The 25583-nt window shown below is 44.3% G+C and overlaps 2 protein-coding genes across 9 annotated transcripts in view; one reads left to right on the top strand and one right to left on the bottom strand.

Moving 5' to 3' along the window:
• The window catches only part of atp8b3 (ATPase phospholipid transporting 8B3), a 41577-nt gene extending 38742 nt beyond the window's left edge, over positions 1 to 2835 (top strand). For all 8 annotated transcript variants that reach the window (XM_026158074.1, XM_026158072.1, XM_026158071.1 and 5 more), the window contains 3 exons: positions 892 to 1030; positions 1239 to 1369; positions 2369 to 2835. In XM_026158074.1, the coding sequence (XP_026013859.1) occupies positions 892 to 1030; positions 1239 to 1369; positions 2369 to 2509 (411 nt within the window). In that variant the 3' untranslated portion in view covers positions 2510 to 2835. The remainder of the gene's footprint in view (positions 1 to 891; positions 1031 to 1238; positions 1370 to 2368) is intronic.
• Positions 2836 to 2886: 51 nt separating this feature from the next.
• Positions 2887 to 24755, bottom strand: onecut3a (one cut homeobox 3a). The gene is made up of 2 exons (XM_026158080.1): positions 23347 to 24755; positions 2887 to 9952 (listed from the first exon to the last, which is right to left on the bottom strand). The coding sequence occupies exons 1-2, from the start codon at positions 24383 to 24385 to the stop codon at positions 9660 to 9662; spliced, it is 1332 nt and encodes a 443-aa protein (XP_026013865.1). The 5' UTR covers positions 24386 to 24755; the 3' UTR covers positions 2887 to 9659.
• Positions 24756 to 25583: the final 828 nt, after the last annotated feature.

Here is a 25583-nt window from a genome sequence, read left to right on the forward strand (position 1 = left end):
TTCTCCTTTATAGTGGACAGAAATTATTTTTTTGGAGCGGCACAAATAATTTGTGCGGCATTTTATTGAATCCAGAACAGCTGATTGTTCTGTAAATAGTTTGAAATGGTTTGAAAAAAAGGGTAAAAGAAAAATGGCTGCAAATAACTTTGTTGTTCGCAAAACTTGTGCATCTAATTAAAAAATTTACAATTTATATTTGCATTTAAAGTTATAAAATATGATTCAATAAACATGTTTGTGGTTATCACAGTAACATATGTAACATTTTCTACTAGGATTTTATGTTTTTTTTTCTCTGATTTTAGATCAATTGTGTTAATACAGTATGTCAAAATGAAAACATGACTGTAAATTCAGACACGTGAGGTTGTGCTGAAAAGGATGATACCAAACAAGGGAAAGTAAATAGTTTCTAAAGGTGAAATGTAGACGGAAAATCAAAAGTGTTTAAAATGGCCAATTATACCCTGGACCCCAGAGAGTGAAACCTTTATTTAAAGTAATGCAATAGTTACTTTTCAAGTAATTAATAACTTTTAGAATCTTGTAAATCAGTTACTAACTCGGTTACTTTTTTGAAGAATTAACTAGTAACTATAATTAATTACTTTTTCAAAGTAACTTGCCCAACACTGGTGATCTGAATGTAATTATTTTTTTCTTCTTTTTTTCTAACACTGATCTAAATAGGAATGATCTGACCTTAGAAAACGTAATTATATAATTTAATTTTTATTTACAGTAATTGAACTATCTGCTGGTCCGTTATTTCGTATAGACTTACTATATGATTATATAAATGTTTACTATTCGGTCTCCTTTCTGACATGAACACTGTACTGCATATCCAGTTGGACTTTTATCCTTTAATGTGTTTCCACGTCTCAGATTATTCTGCTGACCAGACACTGGACCAAGTTCAACATAGCAGCTGTAATTGTCTCCGTGGGGCTGTTCTTCATCTGTACCAGGATCACCCACAACCGCTTCCTTTTTGAGCAATCACCCAAGGAATATATATTTCTTGGTATTCAGCACAGGCCTATTATTATTTGTTTGTCACTCTTGTGAGATTTTGCTTTAAGATGTCACATAACATCCCATTGTTGGACTAAAAATCAAAAAAGAAAACATGCAATAACAAGGAGCTGATTTCAATTTGTCTTTAGAAAATTGTGGCTCTCTATCCATTTCTGTCTAAAGATATAGTTGCTCTATCTTTGTCCTTTTATCAGGTGCGTCTGATTACGCCTTCACTGATCCAGTTGTGTGGCTCACAGCTCTGCTTGTTGCCTGGACAGCTGTTTTGCCCTCAGTGACTGCTCACGCCCTCAGTGTCATCCTCAACGCCCACGACAAACACAAGGTGATCTTTTTGTGCATGGGAGAGTATGAACGGAAGATCTACTTGTGTATCTTTTTGAAAAGGAATACTTCTCAAAAGGAAAAGCTAAAAATGTAAATTGTATGTCCATTTAGGTTTCGAGTCACTGAATGTCATGCTCCATATCTCACAGTTTGCTCAGTTTATGCCATCTCTCTGTCAAAAGAGAGAAGGTGTAAAAAGGGCCATAAAAACTGAGAAAAACTGTAGACTCATAAACTGCAGCTCTTGACAGGAAACACACAGAAACTTTGTCCTCACAGTCAACAATCACAGCGCATACCACGCCAAACAACCTGCAGCAGCTCGTAAAAACTCTGCCAATCTCAAGTTATTCTTTCTCTGTTATTATCTGATCGTTTTCTAGTCATGTGCTGCAGTTTATTGTGAGCTTATTTTCAAAGAACCGGCAGACTCAGATGCAGTACACTAGACCAGAGAGCGAAGTTCAAAGAATTACTGAATAATGCAGCAGTTGCAGCGATGATCAGAAAATCATCAGAGACGGGATTCAACAAAGGCTGCATGGAGCACGAGGGGATCCTCAGACCACAGAGGTTGACAGAGAGTCTGTTGAGAAGTGGGTTGGCAAAGGGGTTGTGAGCACAGCATGCTGATTAGCCGATGCACCCAAGGTGTGCCGCCTGAGGAAAAAGACAGGAACCGGACAACACAGAGACACAGATACACCTTACCTACAGGTGCTGTGCTGGTGCCCAAGTCCAAAGCAGAGGTGAGAGAGCGTGAGAGACAGAGGAGGGAAAAGAGGACCAGAGAAAAGGAGCTTTAATAAGAAGACACTGGAGACAGAAAGGAGATCATGCTTGCAGTTGTAGCTGCTGCTGACATGCCCAGCCATCATCTCCGGTTCAGTTTACTGAGTTTCTTGTTACTCTTGGGTTAAAAGAAACAAAAAACACCCCCAAAAACCTTATATAAAGTAAACAGTCGCTGATATGTTTCTCCCCTTCTGTGACCCAGGTCCACAGTGTATCCCATCAGTCAGTGGAACTGAGGTCTCGTTTCAGAAGGGGGACGCCTCTCCGCCGTTCCTCTTATGCTGTCTCTCAGGGAGCTGGGTCCGGACGCCACATCACCTCAGCGACACACATGAGAAAGTGACTGCAAGTCATAACTGCGCTGTCTCAAAGGCGAAAAGCAACTGCCTGTGTGAAACATACGTAATGGAGAGCTGCATTAAGTTTTTGTAACAGATAACATCTATCGTCTGCTCCTGCAGCAAACTTTTCTGTGTCTTTCAGTGTTTTGCGTATGGTTCTGTGGGCAGTTCTGTTACACTATTGTACAGATGCTATTTCGAAATAAAGTTAATGATATAATGTACAAAATATATTATGCATCATAAATCTTGTTTATTATCTTCGCATTGGCACTTTGGATCTGTTCAAACAGAGGTAAAAATCAAATCTCCATCTGCTGAGGTTACAGCGGATTTCCTTTGAGGATCGAACCAAACACAATAAACTGACAGCATAGCCTTGTTTTACAATTGTTTTATTTGTTAATTTATTTCAAAACACGCAATTTACCCATATTATCCTTTTAAGTTTTTATTTTTCTGTAACAGTTATTACTCAGATTATTCTCCTTCTCAAAAGTCTCAACTAGAATGAAACTAAAAGTCCTCCACAGGCTCTCCGGCTTCTGCAGTGGGAGGAGGGGAAAAAAGGCTTTCTGAATAGACGCGAGTGGGTTTTTCCCTCGTTTATGTGGGTGCGGAGATGTGTGACGGGTTTACGCTGGGGTATGTGCATGTACACGTGTGTTCGTGTGTGTGTTTAAGTGCAATAAGTGGAATGTCCACACGGCCGGGAAATCACAGGACCCGTAGAGCTGAACATTGTCTTCTAGGTTTGGCAGCCAGATTGTCATACCTCTGATTTCATCTTTGGTTTCAGCAAACACTCTCAAAAGGCAGACTCACCCTCTCCAGCATGTGCCTGTGTCTGTTTGTGTGTCTGTCTGTCTGTCCGAGTGCAATATAAGCCACCATCTCCAGACGACTTTGTAAACTTAAGTAGGTACAATGAAAGTGTCTTTGCATTGATTGTGGCCCTTCCTTGGCGCTGGGGACAAAGACAGTCGAACATTGTAGAACGATGGAGCCATGAGTGTGGTGGATCGGCTTGCAAACATCAGCATGGACTCCATTTTGATGTCAGTGGCAGTTTGGGGCGTTCGTGTAAAGTTAAGTGATCTCAGTGTGGTGAAACATGGGATGCTGTAGTGCTCTTGTGTCCCCAGCCACTCTCACCATAACCTGAGTGACTGGGGTTACTCCGCCCACACTGGGCTCATGGGATTGGTTAATTGGCCGAGTAAATGGCTGTGAAGGTCGAAATGAGTGGGAGCGTTTAAATGTCGCGGATGGAAGGGAGAGGGGGTTGAGGGTTACACTCTGACCCAGCAGCAACAATTAGGATTGGGGGGGTCAGGTGTTTGCATAGTTCTCTGTGCAAAAGCCACCAACCGGAGCCATTTTTTAATTCCTCGCGGCTGGTTACATCGTCATTACATTAGCAGGACATTGTGGTGGGTGATGGGAAACATGGTCTTTGCACCACAGCTCTTTTTTGCACTGCTGCGTCGGACTACAATGGTGGCGGGGAACTGGTCATGCGATCGTCGGTTCGAGGGGTTTGAGCTGTGAGATCTGGTCGAGATGGGACGAAGGATGAACGAGTGAGTGGGGCAGTCGTTTGGCAGTCGGGCACTACAGCATGTCACGATTCAGAGAGCCTCTTTTCCGCGTGATTTTGTTCTTCCGTCCTTCCCTTCCTCTGGCCTGCCCTCTCTCTACCTTTTTTCTTGTTTTGAAACTGATTGTCTTCTACCATCACAAAGACACTTGGTTCTGATTGATTAACAGGTAACAGAAGAGGGAGAGCACAGTGTGACTGGGGGTGTCTACATCAGTCCCACCGGCAACCTATTCAATCCCACAGAGAAATGACACGAATATGCTGTTTGACAGTAGATGCGGACGACACTTCAGGCGGGATGATCGGTTGCCACATGGTGCTGCGGTTGGTCGGTCAGTAAGAAATGGTTTCAGATTTTTGCATGACAAATATTGCAACCCATAGCAAAGGAACAGAAAATAGAAATAGTCTTCCACATAGGTAGAAATGAACACATATACATTGTACACAGACCGAAGGAAAGCATGTAGACAGACGTACAGGTATCGGAAGGCCGCTCAGGTCTGAGTGTGTCCCTGTGATTAACTCCAAGTAAACAGCCTGTCTTTGGAAAAGCAAGACACACGTTTCAGGACCCGAGTGAGGACCGCAAGCTGAGGAATGAAGATTGAATGCGATTGATTGGGAGGAGAGGAGTTTGACCTCCCCCAGCACACACTGCCCCCTACTGTTTGGATTTATATACATCAAAGAAACATTGGGGAAAGGGGAAGGGTTGCAACAACACATGCACACAACCAGTGAATCCAACAGTGACAGAAATTCTAAAACAAAGACCCCTCCAACGCCTAAAACCCAAATCCTCCCACCCTGTTTTGTTTATTTTTGATAACCAAACTATTACCCCCACCCTTCTCCCCCCACACCCAAGTCTTTCCATCCTCCTCCTCTCCCCACAAAATCACAGGTCATTCCTGTTGGTTTCTATACAGTTATACAATATCCATGCACAAAAGAAAAAAAAGTGCACCTTCTTTTCAACAGGAGGTGCTGGTCTTTAATATTCTAAGAACATCAGGAGCACTTGAACACACCCAGGAACCTTCAGAAGTAACTGTGAAACTGTTTTTTTTTTCTTTTTGTTTTTTCAGAGAAAAGACAACTGAAAGGCAGAAGAAAGCTAACAATGGATATAAGGTTATTCCTCCTTTGGTTTAACATCAAATTTTTGGTTTATAATTCAACCCAAATCACATTTTTGTCATTTCTTTCTCTCTTTCTTTCTTTTTTTTGTTGTTTCTTTGAATGTAGGCGTCTGTGAGAGAGCTTTGAACTAAACATCTGAAGCGAGCAGCTCTCGCTCGTCTCCCTCTATTCTCGCCTTCTCTTCTGTCTCTTCTTTTTCTCGCGTGACCCTCCACAGAAACATTCACAATGTCTTTTCCTTTATGAAAACAGTAAGTACATGCCGTAGCAAAAAACAAACGAGAGAACGTACGAGAAAAATAAGCAAACGAATAAAAGGAATTTAACAGTATAAAGCTTCAAGTCACAAGTTCCAAAACTAACTATCATAGTATCATACTTTCATAATCATTGTTATCATTAGCAGTATTATTTTCAGTTTAAATTACATAAAGTTTACATGAAAGGTTTTTGAGGTATTTCAGAATTAATTGTCAACACACGCCTACCAAGTCCTAGCACTAGCCAGGGGGAAAGTTGACTGGACAGACAAGGTGGAGGGAGGGAGGAGAGAGTGTGTGTCTATAAACTGTCAGCGAGTCTTCCACACTTTTCCAGTGCAGCCTCTGTGCTTGCACGCAGTGGGGAGAAAGAAAGCCATTTGGCATTTAAGATTTTATAACAACAGCCCTCTGGGTGCTTACAGCCGCCGCCTCTTTACCCTTCTCTTTCTCTGTTACACAAAAATATCTCTGATGTGAGGAAGGTAAAGCGGCCGAGAGCGTAAGCAGGCCGGGCGGAAAGCAAAAGAGAAACACGAAGGCTGAGAGCTAGCAGAAGATCGACGATACGGCAACGAAGACTCCGACAGATTAAGGAGTAACATATAATTTTGTTTCAAATAAATAGCGTATAGAAAATGTTTTATAGACTTTCTACATGATAAAGTGCTTGTATTCTAGTGTATCAAGATGGAAAGTCAATATGGGAGAAAATGCTGACACAGCCCCCACTCTGTGTCCCTCTCTTTGGCCCCCCTTTCTGTCCATCCAATTATGGGTGCATTGTCTGTGTGAGCACACGCTTGTAAGTGGGTATGCCGCTATATGCATGCATCTGTGTGTGTGTGTTGGTGTGTGGGTGTGTGTCCAGTGCAGTCCCACCCGTGGTTGAAGGGAAAAGGCACTCAACTCTGTCTGCAAGGCAGCCACCTCCTCCTATGTGGCACAATGCAGTCTGACTGCGCTGTTAGTAGGAACATGTGTGTGTGTGTGCGTGTGTGCATAATATCATAAGTGTGTTTGTAACAGTTTGGGGCAAAGAGGGGGGGCTCTCGTTTTTTTGGTTTGTGTCCCCCTAGGCAGTTTGTGACTGGTAGGCTGCAGTATCTTTGGTATTAGTGGCGGTTTCACAAACCACTCAGCTTAGTGAGGTAGCCACATTGGTTCTCACTACTACAAACGTCATTTTGTCAGTGTCATTCCTAAAGCTGAATCTAGCTATTTATCTATGCTCACTGAACTGTATACCACAAGTCAATTTAAGCTCATCATCCTTTGGCGACGTTAACTCACTGCTTACAGCAACGTGAAGTTAGTCAGTACCTCCTGATCAGCTCCTCTACAATGACCACCTCTTATCTAATCTGCACTGCTAATCTGACTACATTGTTGGAAATGCTACAGTTGCATCTTAAGACCACACAGATAACTACGGAGTCCCAAGCGTAAACGCCCCGCGCCACCACCACCCCACCCTCCAATAAAACATAGCGAGTCAGCCAGGACATTTGGAGGTCATGTTTTGTCCCTCTTAATTTTACCCCATCCTCAGGGCTCAGCTTTAAAGGGGCGGGGGGGCTGAGAGTACCACAGTTCCGACACGAAATGCCAAAGGAGAGAAAGTGTCTGTCATTTATTCTTCTCTTCAGCAGCTCCCTGTTTCTCTTGTCTTTTCTCTTTCTTGTGGTAAATGTCCTGCAGGTCTATATTCACACAGAATGCAAAAAAGAAAAAGAAACAAAACCACGTCCTTCGTTGGCCTCAGTCCTTGCATCCTTCTTTTTTCCCTTTTAAAAAGTCCTTCCTTTTTTTGTTTCTGATTTATCAACAAGGTGCCATACTTATGCACAACAGAGCACAATAGTAACAAGAAATAGAAACTTTGTGTCTATGGTACTAATTAAATACCCGCATCAATATAGAGAGGAAGGGGGCGAGGGGTTGGAGGGGGAAATGGGGTTAGAGGGACAGAGGAGGTAGAGAACCAAAGATAGAATGAGAGATTTTCTTCTGCTTCAAAATGTGTCCAGTTATGCGTTGGAAACATTTTGTGTTGCACTGTATGTTTGGTGTCTTTCTCATTTGAGGTTTGGTTATTGTTTGCCTTTAAAATCAGATTCTTGTTTTTTTCTTTTCTTTTACTAAAAAAGTATAATTTCATTCAGTTAAAAGCTGATTGTTGGGCACTATGGCACACACCGCCCATCATCTGCAGGGCGCACTGTAACCGTGTGTTAACCATCGCACCGTTTTCTCTGACTCGCATTAAGGCAGTAAGCATTGGCACTAATTGTTGTAGCATTTTAACAGCTGAGTGTGGTGTTTAGCTTTGGGCTAGCTACTGATAACCCTTGTGTGGGAATAACCAGGTTTGACAGAAATCACATCTGTTGAATTTTTTTTTTCTGCAAGCAGATGAAATGAATGAATGGAAAATCAATGATTTCATAAAACCTCTGAAAACTAATCTAAATGAAACCTCCACTGCACCACTGATGTGTCTTACTTAGGATGCCTTTCTGTTACATTTTACTCTGTTGTACTTTCCCCTTCCTCTCTTTGTGTAATTTTCTTGTATTCCGTTTGGATTGCCCAAATAAATCCCTGCCTTTGCAAAATCCCTGCATTTTCAGCATTCAGGCTAACCATCCCCCTCCTCCGGCTTCACCAGTGCTGGTTGGATGAGGAACAACAATAGGATAATGGTTAGCTATTGATCTGCCTTCAAAGAGCTGCGAGGCCTGAATGTGTTGTGCCATGACTTCTCCTCAGCATCTAGTGGCTCTTCCCTCCCTCTTCTCCACTCTGAACCCCCCTTGCTCTGCTGGATGCCGGTCTCTGCTTTCAACAGCAGGGGGCACTGTTGCTCTGCCAGCGCAGGCAAGGCTGACGAGGTGTGCTTGCTGCTGATGCTGCTAATGCTGCTGCTGCTGCTGCTGCTGTAGTGAGGCCTTTGTGTCCCCATTTCCACTGGGTCTCATGTGCTCCTCTTACATTCTGCTTTTCCTATGCAGCTGTAATGTAGTTGGCTGGATGCCCGAGCGTGTTGTTGTCATCGTTCGGTTCTCAGTTATTGATTAGAGGAAAAGCTCCCAGCAGAACAAAGAGCATGTCCAGACATCTCACCCGCCTCTCCTGTTGGTCAGAGAAACGCAGACTCTGGGCTCAGGCTAAGAGTAACAACGACACGTCTCCCTGCAGGCCTCCCAACATCTGTGCAAAAAATATACGAGACCTGGGCCTGGAAGACCTGAGTATCTACTGGCGAGTGTCTTGAGTTTCACCTTCATGAGGGGGTCAAGGCCTCGCTCCCTCTCTGTCTGCATCGATTCATTTTTCAATTCATTAGTTTGCCGTATGATCAGGCCGAGCTGCTCTCTGAAATGGCTGGCCATCAGGGAATACCTTTGGCTGAGGAATGAAGGAGACTGCGGGAGGAGGAGGAGGAGGGGGGAGGTAGAGGCAGAGAACTGGAAAGCCTTGTTGTTTTTTTCATGGGCTGCGTTGTTTTCTTCATGACGGCCTTGTGTGTGTGCAGGATGGGGCTCTGATAATAAGGCTATGTGCTGTTCTGTTTTCAGATTTATTGCCGTTCTTTTGCCCTTGTTGCTTCCGTGTGCCGCTGTGTGTGTGTGTGTGTGTGTGTGTGTGGTGGGGGGGGGGGGGGGGGGGGGACAGCGAGGAGGCAGACACAAAGGAGGTGAGTTGAGAGGAAAAAGCAGAATCAGTGGCTACTTGGGTGGTGAAGGAGGAGGCCTGCATCATGTAGATACCGCCCAACAGAAACGTCAAATCTTTGGTGTCGCTTTGCTTTGTCAGATGCCATAAAAATTATTTTCTCTCAAAAAAAAAGGGAAAAAAAAGACAAAATCAATGATTGTCCTTGTGTGTGAGAAATGCAGAGTGGACCTGACTTCACACTTCACCTTTTTAGATTATGCTTGTTTCAGGTGAGAGCTTGAAATTTTAACTGATGTAAAAGATGATTGCATGGCACAAAGGATTTTTATATCGTGTAGAGGACACCTTCAGGCGCTCCGGGCCTGGCAGGGCTGTTACAGACAGGCTTCGCAGGGAATTTCCAGCGTCGCCTGTTGTTCCGGCCTGGTCCCTCGGCCCGCCGAAGGCCCTCTCCTGCTTCTCTCAGGCCTTGGAGAAGGTGGTGGCAGAGGTGCCTGGCTGCCCGGGGCTGGTACCGTGGTCATCGTGCCAGCGGTCCACACAGCGGCGGCGAGCATTCATGAAGAAGTTGCTGACGGTGCTGAGCTCCAAGCCGAGCTGCTGGGAGATGGTGATCTGCATTTCCTTGGATGGACGCTTGTTCTCCTTGAAGATGGCGATGAGTGTGCGGCGCTGCAGGTCAGTGAAGACTAGACGCTGTTTCTTGGGCGCCGTGTTGCGGTCCTTGTGTTGCTCCTGTTCTTTGCGCTTGCAGGCTTGGTGTGGATTGTACAGGTGGGAGGGATGGGAATGAGAGTGGGAGGCAAAGAGGAGAAAGAAAACACAACGCAAGGTAAATATACAAAAGTGATCATTTTCATGAAGTGAGAGCTGGAGGTGGAGGGAAGTAAAGTGCGTAAACTATAATTACCCAGTACTTAAACACATAAAACTGGTTCATACACCAGTGGAGATGCTATGGCTCCATCTCTATTGCCATATTAAAGTTGATTTAAAGCTAATCCATGCCTCCTGCCCAGTGGGACTATTCCTTCCATCCTGCAGAGTGCAGACAGGGACCCAGCCTGCGGTGAGAGAGAGAGAGATTGGGGGGGGGGGGGGCGCACTGGCTGTTGCCTGCTAGCTGGAGACACTGCTGTTTGATTCAATATTAATGCAGTTTGAGTCGCAATGGGGGACTGAGTGACTGTTGCACAAAAGTAAGCATTTTGTGTTTGAGTGTGCGTGTGTGGAAATGAAAGATAGAGGAGGGGCAAATGCAGGGAAAGAATAGGTTGGAGAGAGAAAAACAGAAAAGAAGCAGGAGTAAGACAAAGCGTGTGTGTGTGTGTGTATGTGTTTGTGTGTGTGTGTGTGTATGTGCGTGCATGCGCGAGTGTGTGCAAGAACTAAAGAGAGTAGCTGAGATGAAGAGGGAGGGGTTGCGAGTGAAGGAGAAAGCGAGATATTGACCGACTTTGCTGTAGGAATTGGGGGGTTCTCTGTAGGGACTGAGGTCAGAATCCCCCCCCCACAGCAGGTCTACAGTCTGCTACTTCAAACAGAGCCCACTGGAGCCCACTCTATTGAGCTCTGAGAGGGTATTTATAACCCCCCCCCCCCCCCCCCCCCCCCGCACACCCCCACCCCTCCCAAACACAAACACTGGAGAGGTGCTTGCACTGGCTGCTATGAGCCCCTTCCCATACACAGAGCAATTTTCAAAAGAAAACACGCTGAGTGTACTCTTCTACGTTTGGGAGGGTGTCCGAGGGGGTGATGGGGTTGCGTGCTGCAAACGCAGAAATTAATAGTTAATGGGATGTAGGTAAGTGTGTTGTAAGTATTTGTAGGAGACGGGTGGAAAGCAGCAGACAGGTGGAAGGTAAAAGGGAGAAATGGCGCCCAGAGATGGTGTAGGAGGAGTGTGTGTATGTGTGTGTGAGGTTAAGGCACCACCTCTGCAGCCACATGTTCCCCTGCTGACTGAGGATCGAATCCTGCCAGAACGCACTGTGTGTCCCTCTCAGCTTCCCTACTGTCTCAATAAAACGGGAGCAAATTGGAGAGAGAAAGCGAGCGGGAAAGATGCCATCCCTATGGGGTCTCCACCTGCTGCTGCTGGTATTGTCTGATACTTTCATACTCGCCTTCAGTAATGTCTCACTCTCACGCTGTGTGTGTGTGTGTGTGTGTGTGTGTGTGTGTGTGTGTGTGTCTTGATGCATTTAAGGACAGATTTCTTTTTTTATATTCTCCTCGTGTGTGTGTGTGTGTGTGTGTGTGTGTGTGTGTGTGTGTGTGTGTGTGTGTGTGTGTGTGTGTGTGTGTGTGTGTGTGTGTGTGTGTGTGTGTGAGGAGGCTGTGATTATGCTGAAGTGGCTGGAGCCAAGCAGTGGCGCTGTGTGTCTAATTACAGTGGAGCAGAGCCCATTGATCAGCCATTGCAGTCCAATCTGTTTACTACAGATGTCTAACCTGCACACTTGCGCATCCATCATATTCATATTTCACATCAACACTGCTGCTATATATATCAGGCAAACATGCTAATATGCCACATACAAATTTGTCCATGCTTGTACGAACAGCGAGCGTATCATCATGTATAATACTTTGATTTATTAAAGGTTTAAGAGTAGTAATGATGGTGAGAAAAGGGAGGAGGAGGATGCCATTTCTTTAGTGTCTGAAATGATTCACAATAAGAAAAAAGTAGGACACTAAAGAATCAGAAAGACTACAACGAGAAAGCATATTCTTACTACATCATCATGTATTTATTGTATTTCTCTTTCTTGAAGATACTCTAAAAATGCCAAAGTAAATCCCACCTGGTAGTTCCAGGGATAAATATTGACAGGCTAGCTTATATCCCGGATTTCTTTGTCTCCTAAACCGATAAAAGTTCATATTTAAGATGTTTTCTTTTTCCCAATAAATGGAGCTGCTTACTTCATTCTAATGTATATGAACAGTTCATCATTTGTGTCTTCCTTTATAAAGAAACTCTGCTGAGAATTACTCTTTCAGTCACGTCAGAGTTTGAACATCAAGGTTCCAGTGATAAAGCTTAAGTGCTCAAACATTTCCAGGTGTGATGAAATCTCTATTTATTCTATACTCGACAACTTGTACTGGATCATCACGGCCATCGGGGAGAAGCGTACAGCCCATCAGAGACATGCCAGACAGTATGGATTAAACGTGTGTGCAAGAGGATTCGTTTCCCAGCAGGACAATGAGCCTAACATGTATCTAAGCTCCACCGGGCTTTTTTGAAGTCCGAGGAGGAGCAGCAGAGCAGTGCTGACATGTGTGACATGTCTGCTCCTATTCGAAACACAGAACCTCTGGAATGGTCGTGAAGAGTGCTGAGTTAATCATTTTTTCTTATAAAAGCTAAAAATACTAAATAACATTCAGCTTCATTTAAAATAGTTTTTTCAAGCTGGATTTTTAAATACGCTTCCCAAGATACCTGTGTTTATTAATGTAGCTCCTCGTTACACATGAGCATGGACTGCATCTCATACAAGAGTATTTTTGTTATGGGTTTTGCTGCTTTTAGTACAGCTTCTTCCATTTTTATCAATATAGATTGATTACTGTCTTTAGGTTAATAATAATAATAATAATAATAATGATGATATTTAATATATATTACAACACTCAGTTCTCCATTCATCTTATGCAGCTTCCAGCTGGTATGAGCAGCTTTACTTCCTCCTGTCTAACTTTTTTCTTCCTGTGTGGTTTGTCCAGACACACACACACAACCTCACACCAAAAATAGGACCCCTGTAAAAATCCCATCCAGCCAAATACAACAGCTTTAATGTTTTAAACGCTTTCAAAAATGTTTTCTCATTTATTTGTATTACGATTTATCAAACCGCATCATATCTCAAAGAGTTCCTAATGGTTAAATGTTCTCTCCAATGCCTAAAAGGTAAGAAACACACATCCAAACGTTTTCGCCGTGAGTGCACCTGTGCGTGGGGAAGATGCAGAGTCAGCAGGACGAGTGTTTCTCTCTTAATGTGCCTCCACAGCAAGCTGACACAGTCCCGGACTCTCTCCACATCTTCTCCACCGGATAGTCACGTTCTGCCACCTCATCGACCGCTTGCTTTGTTCCGTTTCTGTCGGTAGGTGTCGCTCTCGTCGTGGCCCGGCTGCACGGGGCGCCATAGCGCGCTGCCTTTGCTACAGGCGCTGGATTTAGTAATCGATATCGATCGATCGGTGAGGAAGGGGGCCCTGATTACTGAACCAAGCTCGGCGTAGAAAAGAAAAAAATCGATCATTGCAGCTTTTAGAGCTACAGTAGGCACCGAGCAGAGAGACGGACATAAACTCATGCACAAAGAGCAGCCGGACAGGAGCAGAAATCCTGATTTGGCGCTGGGTGTTTTCCGAGGTGCGCGTGATGCTGATAAAAAGAGAAATGAGATTTCTATTTCTCGCTTTGGAGCTGAGAGCAGGAGCTGACCTACTTTGGAAGAATCCCTCGAGCTCCTCGCTAACATAGAAAGATTGATTCTCACAGCCACGTTTGTCCCGCGTGCCGCTATTTTACGCACGTACATCATATACAGGCTACACAGGTGTAATATCATTGACCATGAATATGCGCACGCAGTGGAAGTCCAGTTAATCCTCATGAATGTCAGCGAATGTCCCCGCAGACTGACCCGTGCCTCCAGACATATGGAATTCTTTAATAATGCCTTTATGCGCGGATGAAAACGGTATAAGTTAGACTCATTTCTTTTCCACTGATGACATTAATATTCTTTGCTTCACGACAAACCAAGCGAGGTTAAGAGAAAGGCCCTGGGTGTCCAATATCGATCGATAGATTCGTGAATAATTCGTGTGTGAAATTCACTTCGTCCAATTAATTATGCCTCGGAGGGGGGAGTGGGCCTGGAGAGGAGATTCATGAAAGGGGCTGGAGACGTGAGAGCGCACCGGGCAGGAAGCGGAGTGATGATCCAGCTTTCTGTGCTGCTGAAACCCGAGCAGGAAAAGGAGTAAATTATCATCACCCGCTTCAGCTGTGATTTCTGCGCCCGGCTGAATACTCACAGCTGTCTTCACGAGGCCTCCTCGATCCCTGCAGATGTGAGCTCATCTGGCGCATTAATCATTTATCGATCATCGCTGCCCTTCCTGCTCATAATGAGAAAGTCAAACCGCCTAATATTGTGCCTGTATGAAACCACGATTACACATCTGCATAAAGAAACAGCCCTGCTTGTTTTCTAAACTTCTCTGGTTGGCCCTGTTTGTGATCCCTGGAAAGGAGACGAGGTCAACAGCGTATGCTGATTTAATTAATTTACCAATAAACATGTTTACGGGTTACGGTTGGGTGCCTTTATATGTATGCACACACACACACACACACACACACACACACACACACACACACACACACACACACACACACATACAGTGCCTCCCCTTTATTGTTGGAATGCAGTGCTGTCCTCACTAATAATCTATGCAGGCTGCTTGTAGCTGTACTCTTCTTCACATGGAGCATGCGTGATTGGGCAGTTTGGCGTTAAAGCTTCGGCCTGTTTATTAAGTGACGTCTCTGCTGCTTTGCATGGGCTATTGCTCTAAAGATTGATAGCAGTGTGCATATATATCCACACGGCCCTCTCTGCAGACTGTGGCATTCGGTTGCAGGGAAGTGCCAAGCTCTCACTCTCTCTCTCTCTCTCTCTTTCTCTCTCGCCAGGCCAAAACACTTCCTGCTCAATACTCCTTAATGTAATGAGTGAGAATTGGTGTTAATATACTGATAAAGCGGCACAATTTGTTTGTTTGCCTTCTCCTGCGACTCAGCTGCGAGGCATTTCTGTTCTAGCCCTTCAATAACACTCAACCTGAACTCAGTTACACCTTCGCCCACATTCCACCTTCAAGTCCGCGAGACTCTCTGCTGCCTGAAACGTTTGAAGCTAGCCTTTACCTTTAGATTTGCTGTATTAGCTCTCACAACACTCTCATGCATGCACTGGAATTTGGATTTTCGTGTTAATTAGAGGATTTTTTTAAAAATACATTTTTTAAAGATCCGTGTCAGCCTGAGATGCTCGAAAAGCTCTTTCGGTGCTGTTTTCATCCCAGCTCGTTATTAGTGAACCCAAGAAACTGCGCAGCGCTAAGAACATTCAATAATGAGCCGAGGCTGATGACTGTGATCATCACGCTTCTTATGAGGTTTTGGATAATTAAAAGCACTCAGCCATTTAAGCGCTGGACCGAGAGCACGGAGCTGAAATTTACCCCGCATTACTTTTTTTTTTGTTTAATAGCAGCCCTGTTCTGCACGCGCCATTTATTGTTATGAGTGGGTCCATTGTTAGAGTGATAATCTTATCTGTGATTATCATCGATTTCAGTGATAATTGCTTGAGTTATGTGTGATAGCTGTAATCATGATTCTTTTTTTATTATTACTGTGAATGTACAGACAGGTGGCCATAGGGATGCTTTCCCACAAACAACAGGTGGGAGTTTATTTTTTTTCTTTAAAAAAAATAATATTTTTGGACGTTTTTTGGTTAAATTTTGCTTTTACTGAATTCTGTTAAATTAACTTTCATATTTATGTTAAATCTTGTTAAGTAGTCGAAATGATAAACTATTTAATTTCTTTAATTTTTTTTATATAATTTCACCCCAGCAGCAAATTATTCTCATAAAACGAATCAGCATTTAATTAATTAAATAACCATGTAGTTTAATATTGAACCATCACGATCATTTACTGTAAATCAGATGTGGGGTGAAAATTATAAAAGAATATTTACCGACTTTGTTTTCTGTTCGAATCCCACACCATTGTTTTCAACTTTTAAATCTCGCGGGACTGGCAGGATCTGCGGACTTTAATTACCTTATTTTTATATTTGCACTCCTGAGTGGATGTGTGCACATTTGTGCGCCATTTGAGGGTTTCATATACTTGATTTCTCAGAAACAAAATATCTTCAAATGTCAGCTGGCCGCCGAGCTGTCACTTCTCTGCTAATTTTTTATTTGTCGCAGGAGAATCATCACACTGATCTGCAGTCGGATGATACTGTTTACTCTCCACGGGGACGCAGACAGGTTTTCAATATGCAGGATTTTCCAGATTCAGTTCAATACCGTCCTCACTCAATCATGCGAAGAGAGAGTCAACACAAATATTTCCAGCCCTTATTTCCCAGCCCGTTATTGCACCCATGTAATTGCATTTATCTGATTTATTCTCTCCAATGCAAGACAAAGGATATTAAAATGGAGAAAATATATTATATAATAAAATAAGGCGATGTGTCTTTATCTGTTACAAAATGCACATTTTGAATGTAATGTTTAATTTTATATTATGTAGTCCTTTTAACACTGATGTATCGCTTGAGTTTTACTTTAAAAAGTGTGTCAATTATGTTTAGGTTTTTATTTTTGTACAGTAAGATATAAAATATATTTTATTTAACTGGTTTTCTATTTTTGTGTGCAAAGTTTTTGATCAGCAAACAGCAGCGATTATTATTGAACGGTAGTTCAATAATAATACCAGTAGCAGTAATAAAATTTATAGTAATAATATTAATAAAAAAAATAATAATGATGATAATAATAATTTTGTTTTGATACACAAGGATATTCTATAATAATCTCTCACACACGCCTCAAAGTCAGAAATCCTGAAAAACGGAAATGCAGCGTCAGCGCATTCACGTCCCTCACCAAAGCAACAAATTAACCAAATTATTAATTTTAGCTTAAACCCGAAGGCAGTTCGTTATATTTAATAACATGTAACACAAAGGCTGCAAAGGCTGACATCGATTCATTCATCAATTGATTTCACAGTCGTTTTGTTCCTTTGTTGATCTGTGTGGGGTTGCCCAACCGGAGTTTCGGGTTGCATCTGTGGGTACGATAAGCGGTGTGTGTGTGTGTGTGTGTGTGTGTGTGTGTGTGTGTGTGTGTGTGTGTGTGTGTGTGTGTGTGTGTGTTGCGGTTTGGTTGTGATCGACCCTAGGAAGACTTAAGGCTCCGTACATACGAACCATCTGCAGGCTTCTTTCTTTCTTCCCAGATATGATTTTTACCTATTTTTTATTTTATTTTATTTTTATTTTTACATCCAAAACATTGTTTACAAACTGTTTTACAGTGTGAGCTAAATGTCAGTTAAATCATTTAATCTTCTTTTGTGTCTGTCAAATATTTTCCCCTTTGGCGAGAGAAACAAATTTACAAAAGATGAATTTTTGCGATTATTTCTTATTTGAGTTTTTCACTCAAATTCATAATCTGTCTTTCTACCTTATGGATCTCCTTTAATGCGATGCTATATTACTTTTTATTTTATTATTATTATTATTATTTAAAGTCTTACAATGATCAAATGGATATCCGCCCTTTTCGTCTTTAATTGCTCGGACAGTGTCCTTGCCTTCTGTTCTTATCCTGCGCATTAAACGAGCCATTATCGGGCCTTTAATAACCGATGGCCTGTCAGAGCGCCAGATAAGAGGGGAGTGTGCGGAATCGCTGCTGCTTCGACGCCGCTGGACACTGATTTATAACTAGCGGTGGTTTTGGTTACTCAAATCCCCAATCACCCCTAAAAAAGTAATCTGTTACTTATTTCCTGAAGTATCAGAGACATTTGGAAAATAGCACAGCGAATCACTGTCTGGAATAAATCAGGGCTGATGACGAACTTGAACAGATCACGATAAAATTAACAATTTGGAGCGAGTGAAAAGACGCCTGGCAGAAATGTCGGCACTGTGCACGAGCACAGGAGCTAGCAGAGCATGTGGGTTTTTTTCGGGGGCACCCCGGCGTTACATAACTCCGGTCAACATTTTAATTGCTCACCAGCTGCTCTTTGGAGTCCTCACTTACTGATGCTCTTATGCAAACCACCACAGCCTGCAGACAAAGGCCCGCGGTGTCATTATAAAAGGTGTTGTTATAATAACACCTGTTATAACGACATTATAACGGCGATATTGTCCGTTATCATGCCTCAGCTCCACTGACAATTAGCTCATTTCACATTTAAAATCCTTTTGTGCACCTATTGAACTCCAAAGCGCGTGCACGAACAGCGAGATTAAATTAGGATTGTCTTTGCTTTGGACCTTTTGTGTTTTTACTTGGAAGTAGGGGACGCGCGCGGTGCCATTAACCCTCTGATGCGATCCGCGTGCATGCAGTTGACTCTGCCAGCAATTTGATTTAAAGGTCATTCTCTCCTATCGATCCGGTTTGGAGAGGGGGCGACTGAGCAGCGTAGGAATTGATCATCTAAAATAGAAGAGACGGTATTGGAGACTGTACGGAGCGCTGCTGCATTTATAATTGCTAACCACGCACCCCGTGTGAATTGGAACGTGCGCGCGCTGTGAGAGGAACGGGTGAAGACGTGGGAGAGACGACGCGGGCTCCGGCTTCAGTCAGGCTAATCTGATTTCTATTAAAATGACATTATTTTGAATAATAAGGTCGACGTGGTCAGAGCCGGCTATGCGGGACGGCCAGTGTGGGTGGGATGTGTGATGAGCAAAAAGAGGTTAAACGACTGTGAACTGTGAGTCGTCTCTCGCTGCTAATCCCACTATAGCACAGCCTTAAAGGGAAGCCAAACTCTCAGACTTTCACTTGACAGCTCCGTAAGATTCGTCCTGTTATGTGTTATGAAAGGTGAGCTGTTAATGGGAGGGAGGGTGTTGCATGGCGGAGATGGAGGGGGTTGCATGGCCGCATGGCGCAGCTCCAGAGATGGGAAGGAGATGCCGGGGAATGGAAATCGATACAGATTCAGGGCTCACCAGATCGGCCTTAACAATTGGCGCAGACGCACTCTGCATCCCGATCACACACATACTGGAGAGAAGAAATGGAGGAGGCGACAATTGCGAGGTGCTGGTGGTAAAACACTATCCTGTGGGAATTAACGTATATGGTTTTGCTTTGTGCTGTTTTGCAGTTCCAGCATGACTCCAGCAGTGCATTATTATGAGTCCTCATTTCACACTCGAACATCAGGATTCCTCTAAATGTGTTTGTTTAGGAGTCCAGCCAGCCTCTCCACACGAGGCTACAGATAATGTCATTTCATTTCGAGTGAGCTTCACTGAACTCGGGATTTAAACAAAATAGCCTCGAGGTATAACCTCAAGAAAATGACTGTTGCCCTCCCACCAGGGGATTGAAAAGGCGATGCTTGTACACGCGTGTCTCAGTACTTACAGCACATGATGCTGTGCTTAACGAACAACGAAGCTCTGAAACCACAGCTGCACTGTTTACTCCCCTATCTTCCCCTCATACATCAATTATTAACGTACCAATCGATTATTTCGCAGGCCAGCATCAAGCCATCTTTTCATGTAAAAAAAAATGCTGTTTGAGATTATCCCTCATCAATCACTTCTTAATGTTTCTACCAGTGAAACCCGTTATACTAGATTAAAAAAAAAAAACATCACACCTTTTAGGCATTTTTATTACGTCAGGATATTTCCGTGAAAATCCCAAAATAAAGATGACCTCCACTTTGTATCTGCAGCTGCTAAAAGAAGCTGGAGATGTGATTTAAATGGAAACCCCGATGGGCTCCGTGCTGGACTGGAAAGTAGGATGCGTGGTGGTGTGATTGACGCGATTGTGGATTGTAATATTGATCGTTGGGTGGAAGCTGTTGGATGAAATAATGGTGTTTAGAGGCCACAAGAACGGTATCAAGTATGTATTTGGAAAACTCCAGATCACCACCTTCGACTGTCCTCAAACCTGCGGTGGATATTTCAGCACTCTGGACAGCGCCAGAAACTGACCAGCAGGAAAACGCTTTGTGGACATAAACACAAAGCTTTAACCACCTTCTGTGTGCCACACACAAACCAACACACATCGATTTAATTTAAAGAAAAGCAACAATTTAATTAAAATATACAAAACACCCAGAATTCATCAGTTTGATATAAAAGCCCGAGTTTATCTCAAAATGATGAACCCCTAACCAAAATTAAGACCGTGCGTTGTAAGGAATGGAAATGGGCTGGGGATCTTAATAAATACATATATTTACCCAGGAAAATGAATGGATTAGTGCAGAGAGGAAAGGGCGCAGAGTGACGCTGATGGGGGGGATGGTGGTGGATGAGCTGGAGTATAGCTCCAGGATTAGGCCTGTGTAAACTGCATGTAGTCCATTGAAACATGAATAGAGGCCTCCCACCGTCATTCTCGACAATGTTTTTCCTCTGTGTCCTGTGGGTCTTGACCTCCACACCCTGGCACGTGCTCCGGCCATTTAGATGGAAATGAACCGCTTCTTTTTGACAGAGAGGGAGAGAGAGAAAGGGGGGACCCTGGCATGCCATGGCACATTATCACTGGTAAATGGAAGGAAACGAAGCGGGTATTCCTGGAAGGTAGGAATGTATTTTTTCTGATGATATTTTCCGTGTTGTCCAACATCTGTTGGAAAAACGTGAACATTACCCGGGTGCACGAACCCCCAAAGAACAAACAAGGGATTATACACCGCATAAACAAACAGAACATGATAACAGGAAAGAAAAATATGTGCAGGGGCGTTTTTTTAAACCAGCTGTCCCCTTTCCCAACCTTTTCCGGCTCCCGCCTTCCCCCCCTCCCTTCTGCTCCAGGGGAGAAACCAATGGGAGAGAGTGCTGAGGCGGGATAATTGATAGATGCACTGGCTATCCTTATCGATCAGGGCTGTATTGACTCGACCAAATACATTGAGATGGAGTGTGGAATTCAACACAGATGCAAAGACGAATTGTTTTCATCGTTAATGCGATCTTTAAATGCCCCCCAAACCTCACTCTGCCCGCGTCTCTCTTAAAGCTGCCCGCTTACACAACAGCCGTCTGCATAATATATGTTCAGAGTGTGGAAATGCCTTTTGTTTACGTGGCCAGTGTGTTACAGGTCTGCATATGAAGAACACGGTAAGTGGAGAAAGCATTAGGAGATGTTAAGCGTGAAGGACACACATCCCCCCTCCAAACGTGCCCACCTTTGCTCTGCTTTTCCTGTCGGCAGTGAATTGTCATGTGTGTGCGCGCGGACACTGGTATTTTCGCATTAGCTAAGCAGGGCAGCTGCATTGATTCGTGTGACTGTGATGAATTTGGAATAGTAATTTGAATTTATTGATTGATGTGGCCGAGCGAGTATGGCCCAGCCTCACTTTCAGCATCCAAACCCCCACCCGCCTCCCCCAACTCCCACTCCCAACCCACATGAAAGCCGAGGATAATTGTGATTTTAAATGCAATGAGTAAAATGTTGCTCCCTGCATTTACATACGAGTCATTTGTCATTTTAACCCACCTAGAGTGTCCTTGCTTCTGCTGTGGCAGCAGGTTGATGCACAGTGAAGGCTTAAGAATCAGCTTTTTCCAAAAAGAAGTATTTATTAATTGTGTGGTGGCAATTTCGAATAAACTTCATTTATTCATTTAATGTTGATAACATTTGCACTTTCTGGTAAACTAAAATGTGGTAAAACAGTGCAGCTCTTATTTTCGTTCACCACTGAGCACCTCTAGTCTGTCCTGGACCTGAGCACATTCAAATATGCGGCAGCCGTGTGCTGCACAGGACTGTGCCACTCCAGCACGCTAGTTGAATTGAGGGTTTTATCCTGGTGCCGGGTGTGGAAGATATAAAACCCCACTGCCCAATTAGCTTTAACAGCAGTGGCACTTAAAGAGACAATTGTGGAGTGTTTAAATCTTTATTTACCAGAACCCCACTAAATACGCAAAGGAACAATTTACATGCCATTAAGTGCTTTTCAATAGGGCATTGACTGGAACTAAAATATGCCACTATATCTGCTTAATTGAACTGTTCACTGAAATACGACGCAGAAGCGCTGATTGACGTTTGGAAGAGCAGCGCGTCTAAACAAGGCCTTTACAGAAACATCAATGATGGGGGACCTTTCACTCACATCTTTGTATTAACTCCACCGTAGAGCTTGTTTTCATTTATATCCTATTAATCAGGTTGCAAGTGTTAAAGACTTTAAAGTAGGCAGAGATTTGGGTTCAAATCACAGCCTTTAATGTGACAATCTTTGCGCGATAAAAATCGAAACGATGGATCAAAGTGGCGAACCATTCAGAAAACCGAAATGCTGAGGCAGAGAGGGTTTGTGCCACATTTAGTATTTGTCCTGTTAAGCTGAGATCTCATATAACTTCACAAACAGCAATAAACAATTTCTCAGCACAATGACTAAATAGGCCTTAAATCAAATTAGTAGACAGAGATCCCAGAGAGAAGAGGGGACAACACAGACCAGAGAAAGACGCATCTGTTTGTGTCTTACAGATCCAGATCGATCATTTATCACTGCGCTACTCTGAAAGGGGACGCCTGGACCTGGAATATTGATCCATAGGAGGTCATGCTCCCCAGGCTCTTTGGCCAGGCCTCAGACGATCCTTGTTTGTGACCACGCGCATATTTGACAAGGAGAGAGCCAAAGAATTAGATGAGGTTTGTTAAATAAATAAAACTGGGTGTTCGGGGCACAATGATATCAAAGTATAGCGTTTACCTTTCAAGTAAGATTTAATCAATTTCACTTCTCGCTCTGAGTTCCTTTGTTTCGCCTCTTTCTGCGTGCATGTGTGTGTGTGTGTGTGTGTGTGTGTGTGTGTGTGTGTGTGTGTGTGTGTGTGTGTGTGTGTGTGTGTGTGTGTGTGTGTGTGTGAGAGAGAGAGAGGGGGGGGGGAGAGTGAGACAGAGGAAGATGGATGCACGCATGCATACTGTACTCGTGCGTAAACGTGCGTAAAGCCAAAAGTGTCTGAGCAGACTCGGTTTGGTTTGGAGTCTGTCTGTTTATGACAGACAGCGCTTCTCTTTTGTTTATCACACAATGTATGTTTATATTACTGTGCATTGTAGCATCAATCAAAATATAGATCTCTCTAAACATTTAACACCTCAACTGTCATGATGAACTTTTACTCGATACAATCGACTAATAACTTCTACTAATGTCTATTTGAGCTGCTATTGACAGTCTCGCCACATTGACTTCTAATTGATCCCTCCACATCACTCAGGCTGTCTCCTCACTCACCTGCAAGCCTCAGCGCTGACATCCGCTGGAACTCGGGCTCCTGGAGCCACTTCCACATCCTCCTGAACGTCTCTCGGCCCGACTTGAGTTTACTCCAAGGTTTAGGATTCCGCAGCAGGTCAGACAGAGTTCCCTGGGACCGACACAAGATCCTCTGAGCAAAGATGGCCTGGGGGATGCTGTAGCGCTTGAGCTCTGCTGTTATTCGCTGTGCCACCTCCTTGGTGTTTATCTCTTCCACCTGCCCTGACCCAGCACCTTGCCCGCCTCCCACCACCGTCTGCCTGTCTCGGTCTGAGAGCATGGATCCGTTTGCCTGAGAGTGCGGATGGCTGTGATGGTGTATACCGTTCAAGGATGTCATTAGCCCGCCCCCGTGACCCCCGAGACCGCGGGCCAAGTGCTCTTCACCCCTGGACAGCATGGCTGCGTGAGACTCGAACCCCCCCGAGGAGAGCATCTTGTCGTTGGAGAGGTGAGCTCCGGGACCGTAGGCGCTGAGAGTCTGCTGGGAGCTGTGCAAAGACCCGAGCCCGTTGGACAGGGGTGACAAGGGCTGCCCCATCCCGGACATATCTTTGGGGTAGTGGCCATAGAGGTTACTCATAGAGGCGAGGCTTCGGTCGTCTCTCATCAGGGTGAAGCTGCCGCTGACATTCCCAGCTGCAAGTCTCTGGTGTGCTGGATGGTGGTGAGCATGCGGGTGTGGATGGTGAAATTTCTCCGAGACCGTGGATATGGGGGGCAGGTGCTGTAGCGGCGTCAGCGTTGTGTAGGTGCTGCTCAGGCTCATCCCGGAGTCGCACGACATGGTCATAGCCGGATGCAGGGGGCCAGACAAAGCGTGGTCTGGGCGATAGTCCCCCGCTCCCTCCAGTATCGAGGCCATGCTGGACACCATGGCTGACCGCCCGTGCGACACCAAGTTCCGATGCGACGCCGACGACTGGCGCGCGTGCGGGGAGTTCATTAAGTCGCTGGTTTGATGGGAGTGAGATACACCGTGCAGATTTCCGATGTTTTCCATTGTCAGCTCCATCGTTGAAAGGATCTTTATTTCCACCCCTCGCGCCACTCTCTCGCTCTCCCTCTCTCTCCCACTCCCTCTGTCGCTCTATCTCGCGCTCCTTTCCAATAAATTTGAAACGATTTCAAAGCCAAGCCATTGATTGGAGTTGCCTCTCCGCAGTCAATCCAGCATGGTTTTAAAGGATCGGGTCCCGGCCGCCAAACAAACCGCTGCTCGGTGCGTGAAGGTGTCTGCGCCTGCCTGGTTTCTCTCCGCTGAGCACCTTCTACTATACCCAAAGCGCTGCTCGGCTCGCTGTGTGTATATTGACGTGCCCGCGCTCCTGTTAAAATGAGACCGAGCCTGAGCCTGTGCGCAAGTGCGCGCCCCCGTGGCCTATCCTCGCACTCGCGAACCCTGTCTGGGGCCAATCTGACGTCACTGGCCCCCGTGTCAGGGCTCGCTCGCGTTGTAAAGCGTGGACCCTCAAATCCTCGAAAAGATTGCGTTAGACGCGTTAGATAAAAGACAGAATGCGCAACATTTACACTCAGATGGATAAGAAGGACCCGCTCCTTGTTTTGTCTGATAAAAGTGTTTCACAGGCGCCAGCAGCACATGTGATAGCTGTGTTGGAGGTTAAACATGTCACAACAGATCACGAGGGCAGGTAAAAAAGCACATCTGGAAGTGCAAGTCATGCCTAACAGTCTTGGTTTTTCCAACTGTAAATTAAGCATGCGCTATTTAGTGCTACATATTCAAAGGATTGTGTTTATATAGACAATAAAATATTTAACAGTGCAATAAAACGTGTGAATTACAGCCTTAAGACCCGTGTCTGACCTTTGACACTTACTTTACAGCCACTTTCCTAAAGCACACATCTGAAATTTTTGCTTATACTCATAACTTTTTTAAAGAAAAGTTTTGGGGGTTTTTTTCCTCTAGCAAATGTTTCTGAATAAATTTGTCGAGCTTTATTTCATCATTGCCTCCAGGCTTTGACCCCTTTCGCTTCTTTGCTCCACGAATTCAGGCCACGAAAATCAAACTCTCTCACACAAATTCCTACATGATATCCCTTCAAAACTTCTGCGTAAAACTTGCTTGGTGCTCGCTGGTGTCAATCCAGTTCAGCAATCTATCAATATCAGCGTATGTATGGATCAGGGGATCCATCGATAGGTTAGTGCCTATTGCAGAGGCCCGCAGTATGGATACCATA

Source organism: Astatotilapia calliptera, chromosome 23, assembly GCF_900246225.1.
Source record: "Astatotilapia calliptera chromosome 23, fAstCal1.2, whole genome shotgun sequence".
NCBI lineage: Eukaryota > Metazoa > Chordata > Actinopteri > Cichliformes > Cichlidae > Astatotilapia > Astatotilapia calliptera.

What these genes read in the sequence shown, in the direction of transcription:
- onecut3a (XM_026158080.1), bottom strand. Translation starts at nt 24,385, where the DNA reads ATGGAGCTGACAATGGAAAACATCGGAAATCTGCACGGTGTATCTCAC. An exon ending in GTCAGCGCTGAGGCTTGCAG is followed by an intron (nt 9,953 to 23,346) that starts GTGAGTGAGGAG and finishes ATCCACACCAAG; the next exon opens with CCTGCAAGCGCAAAGAACAG.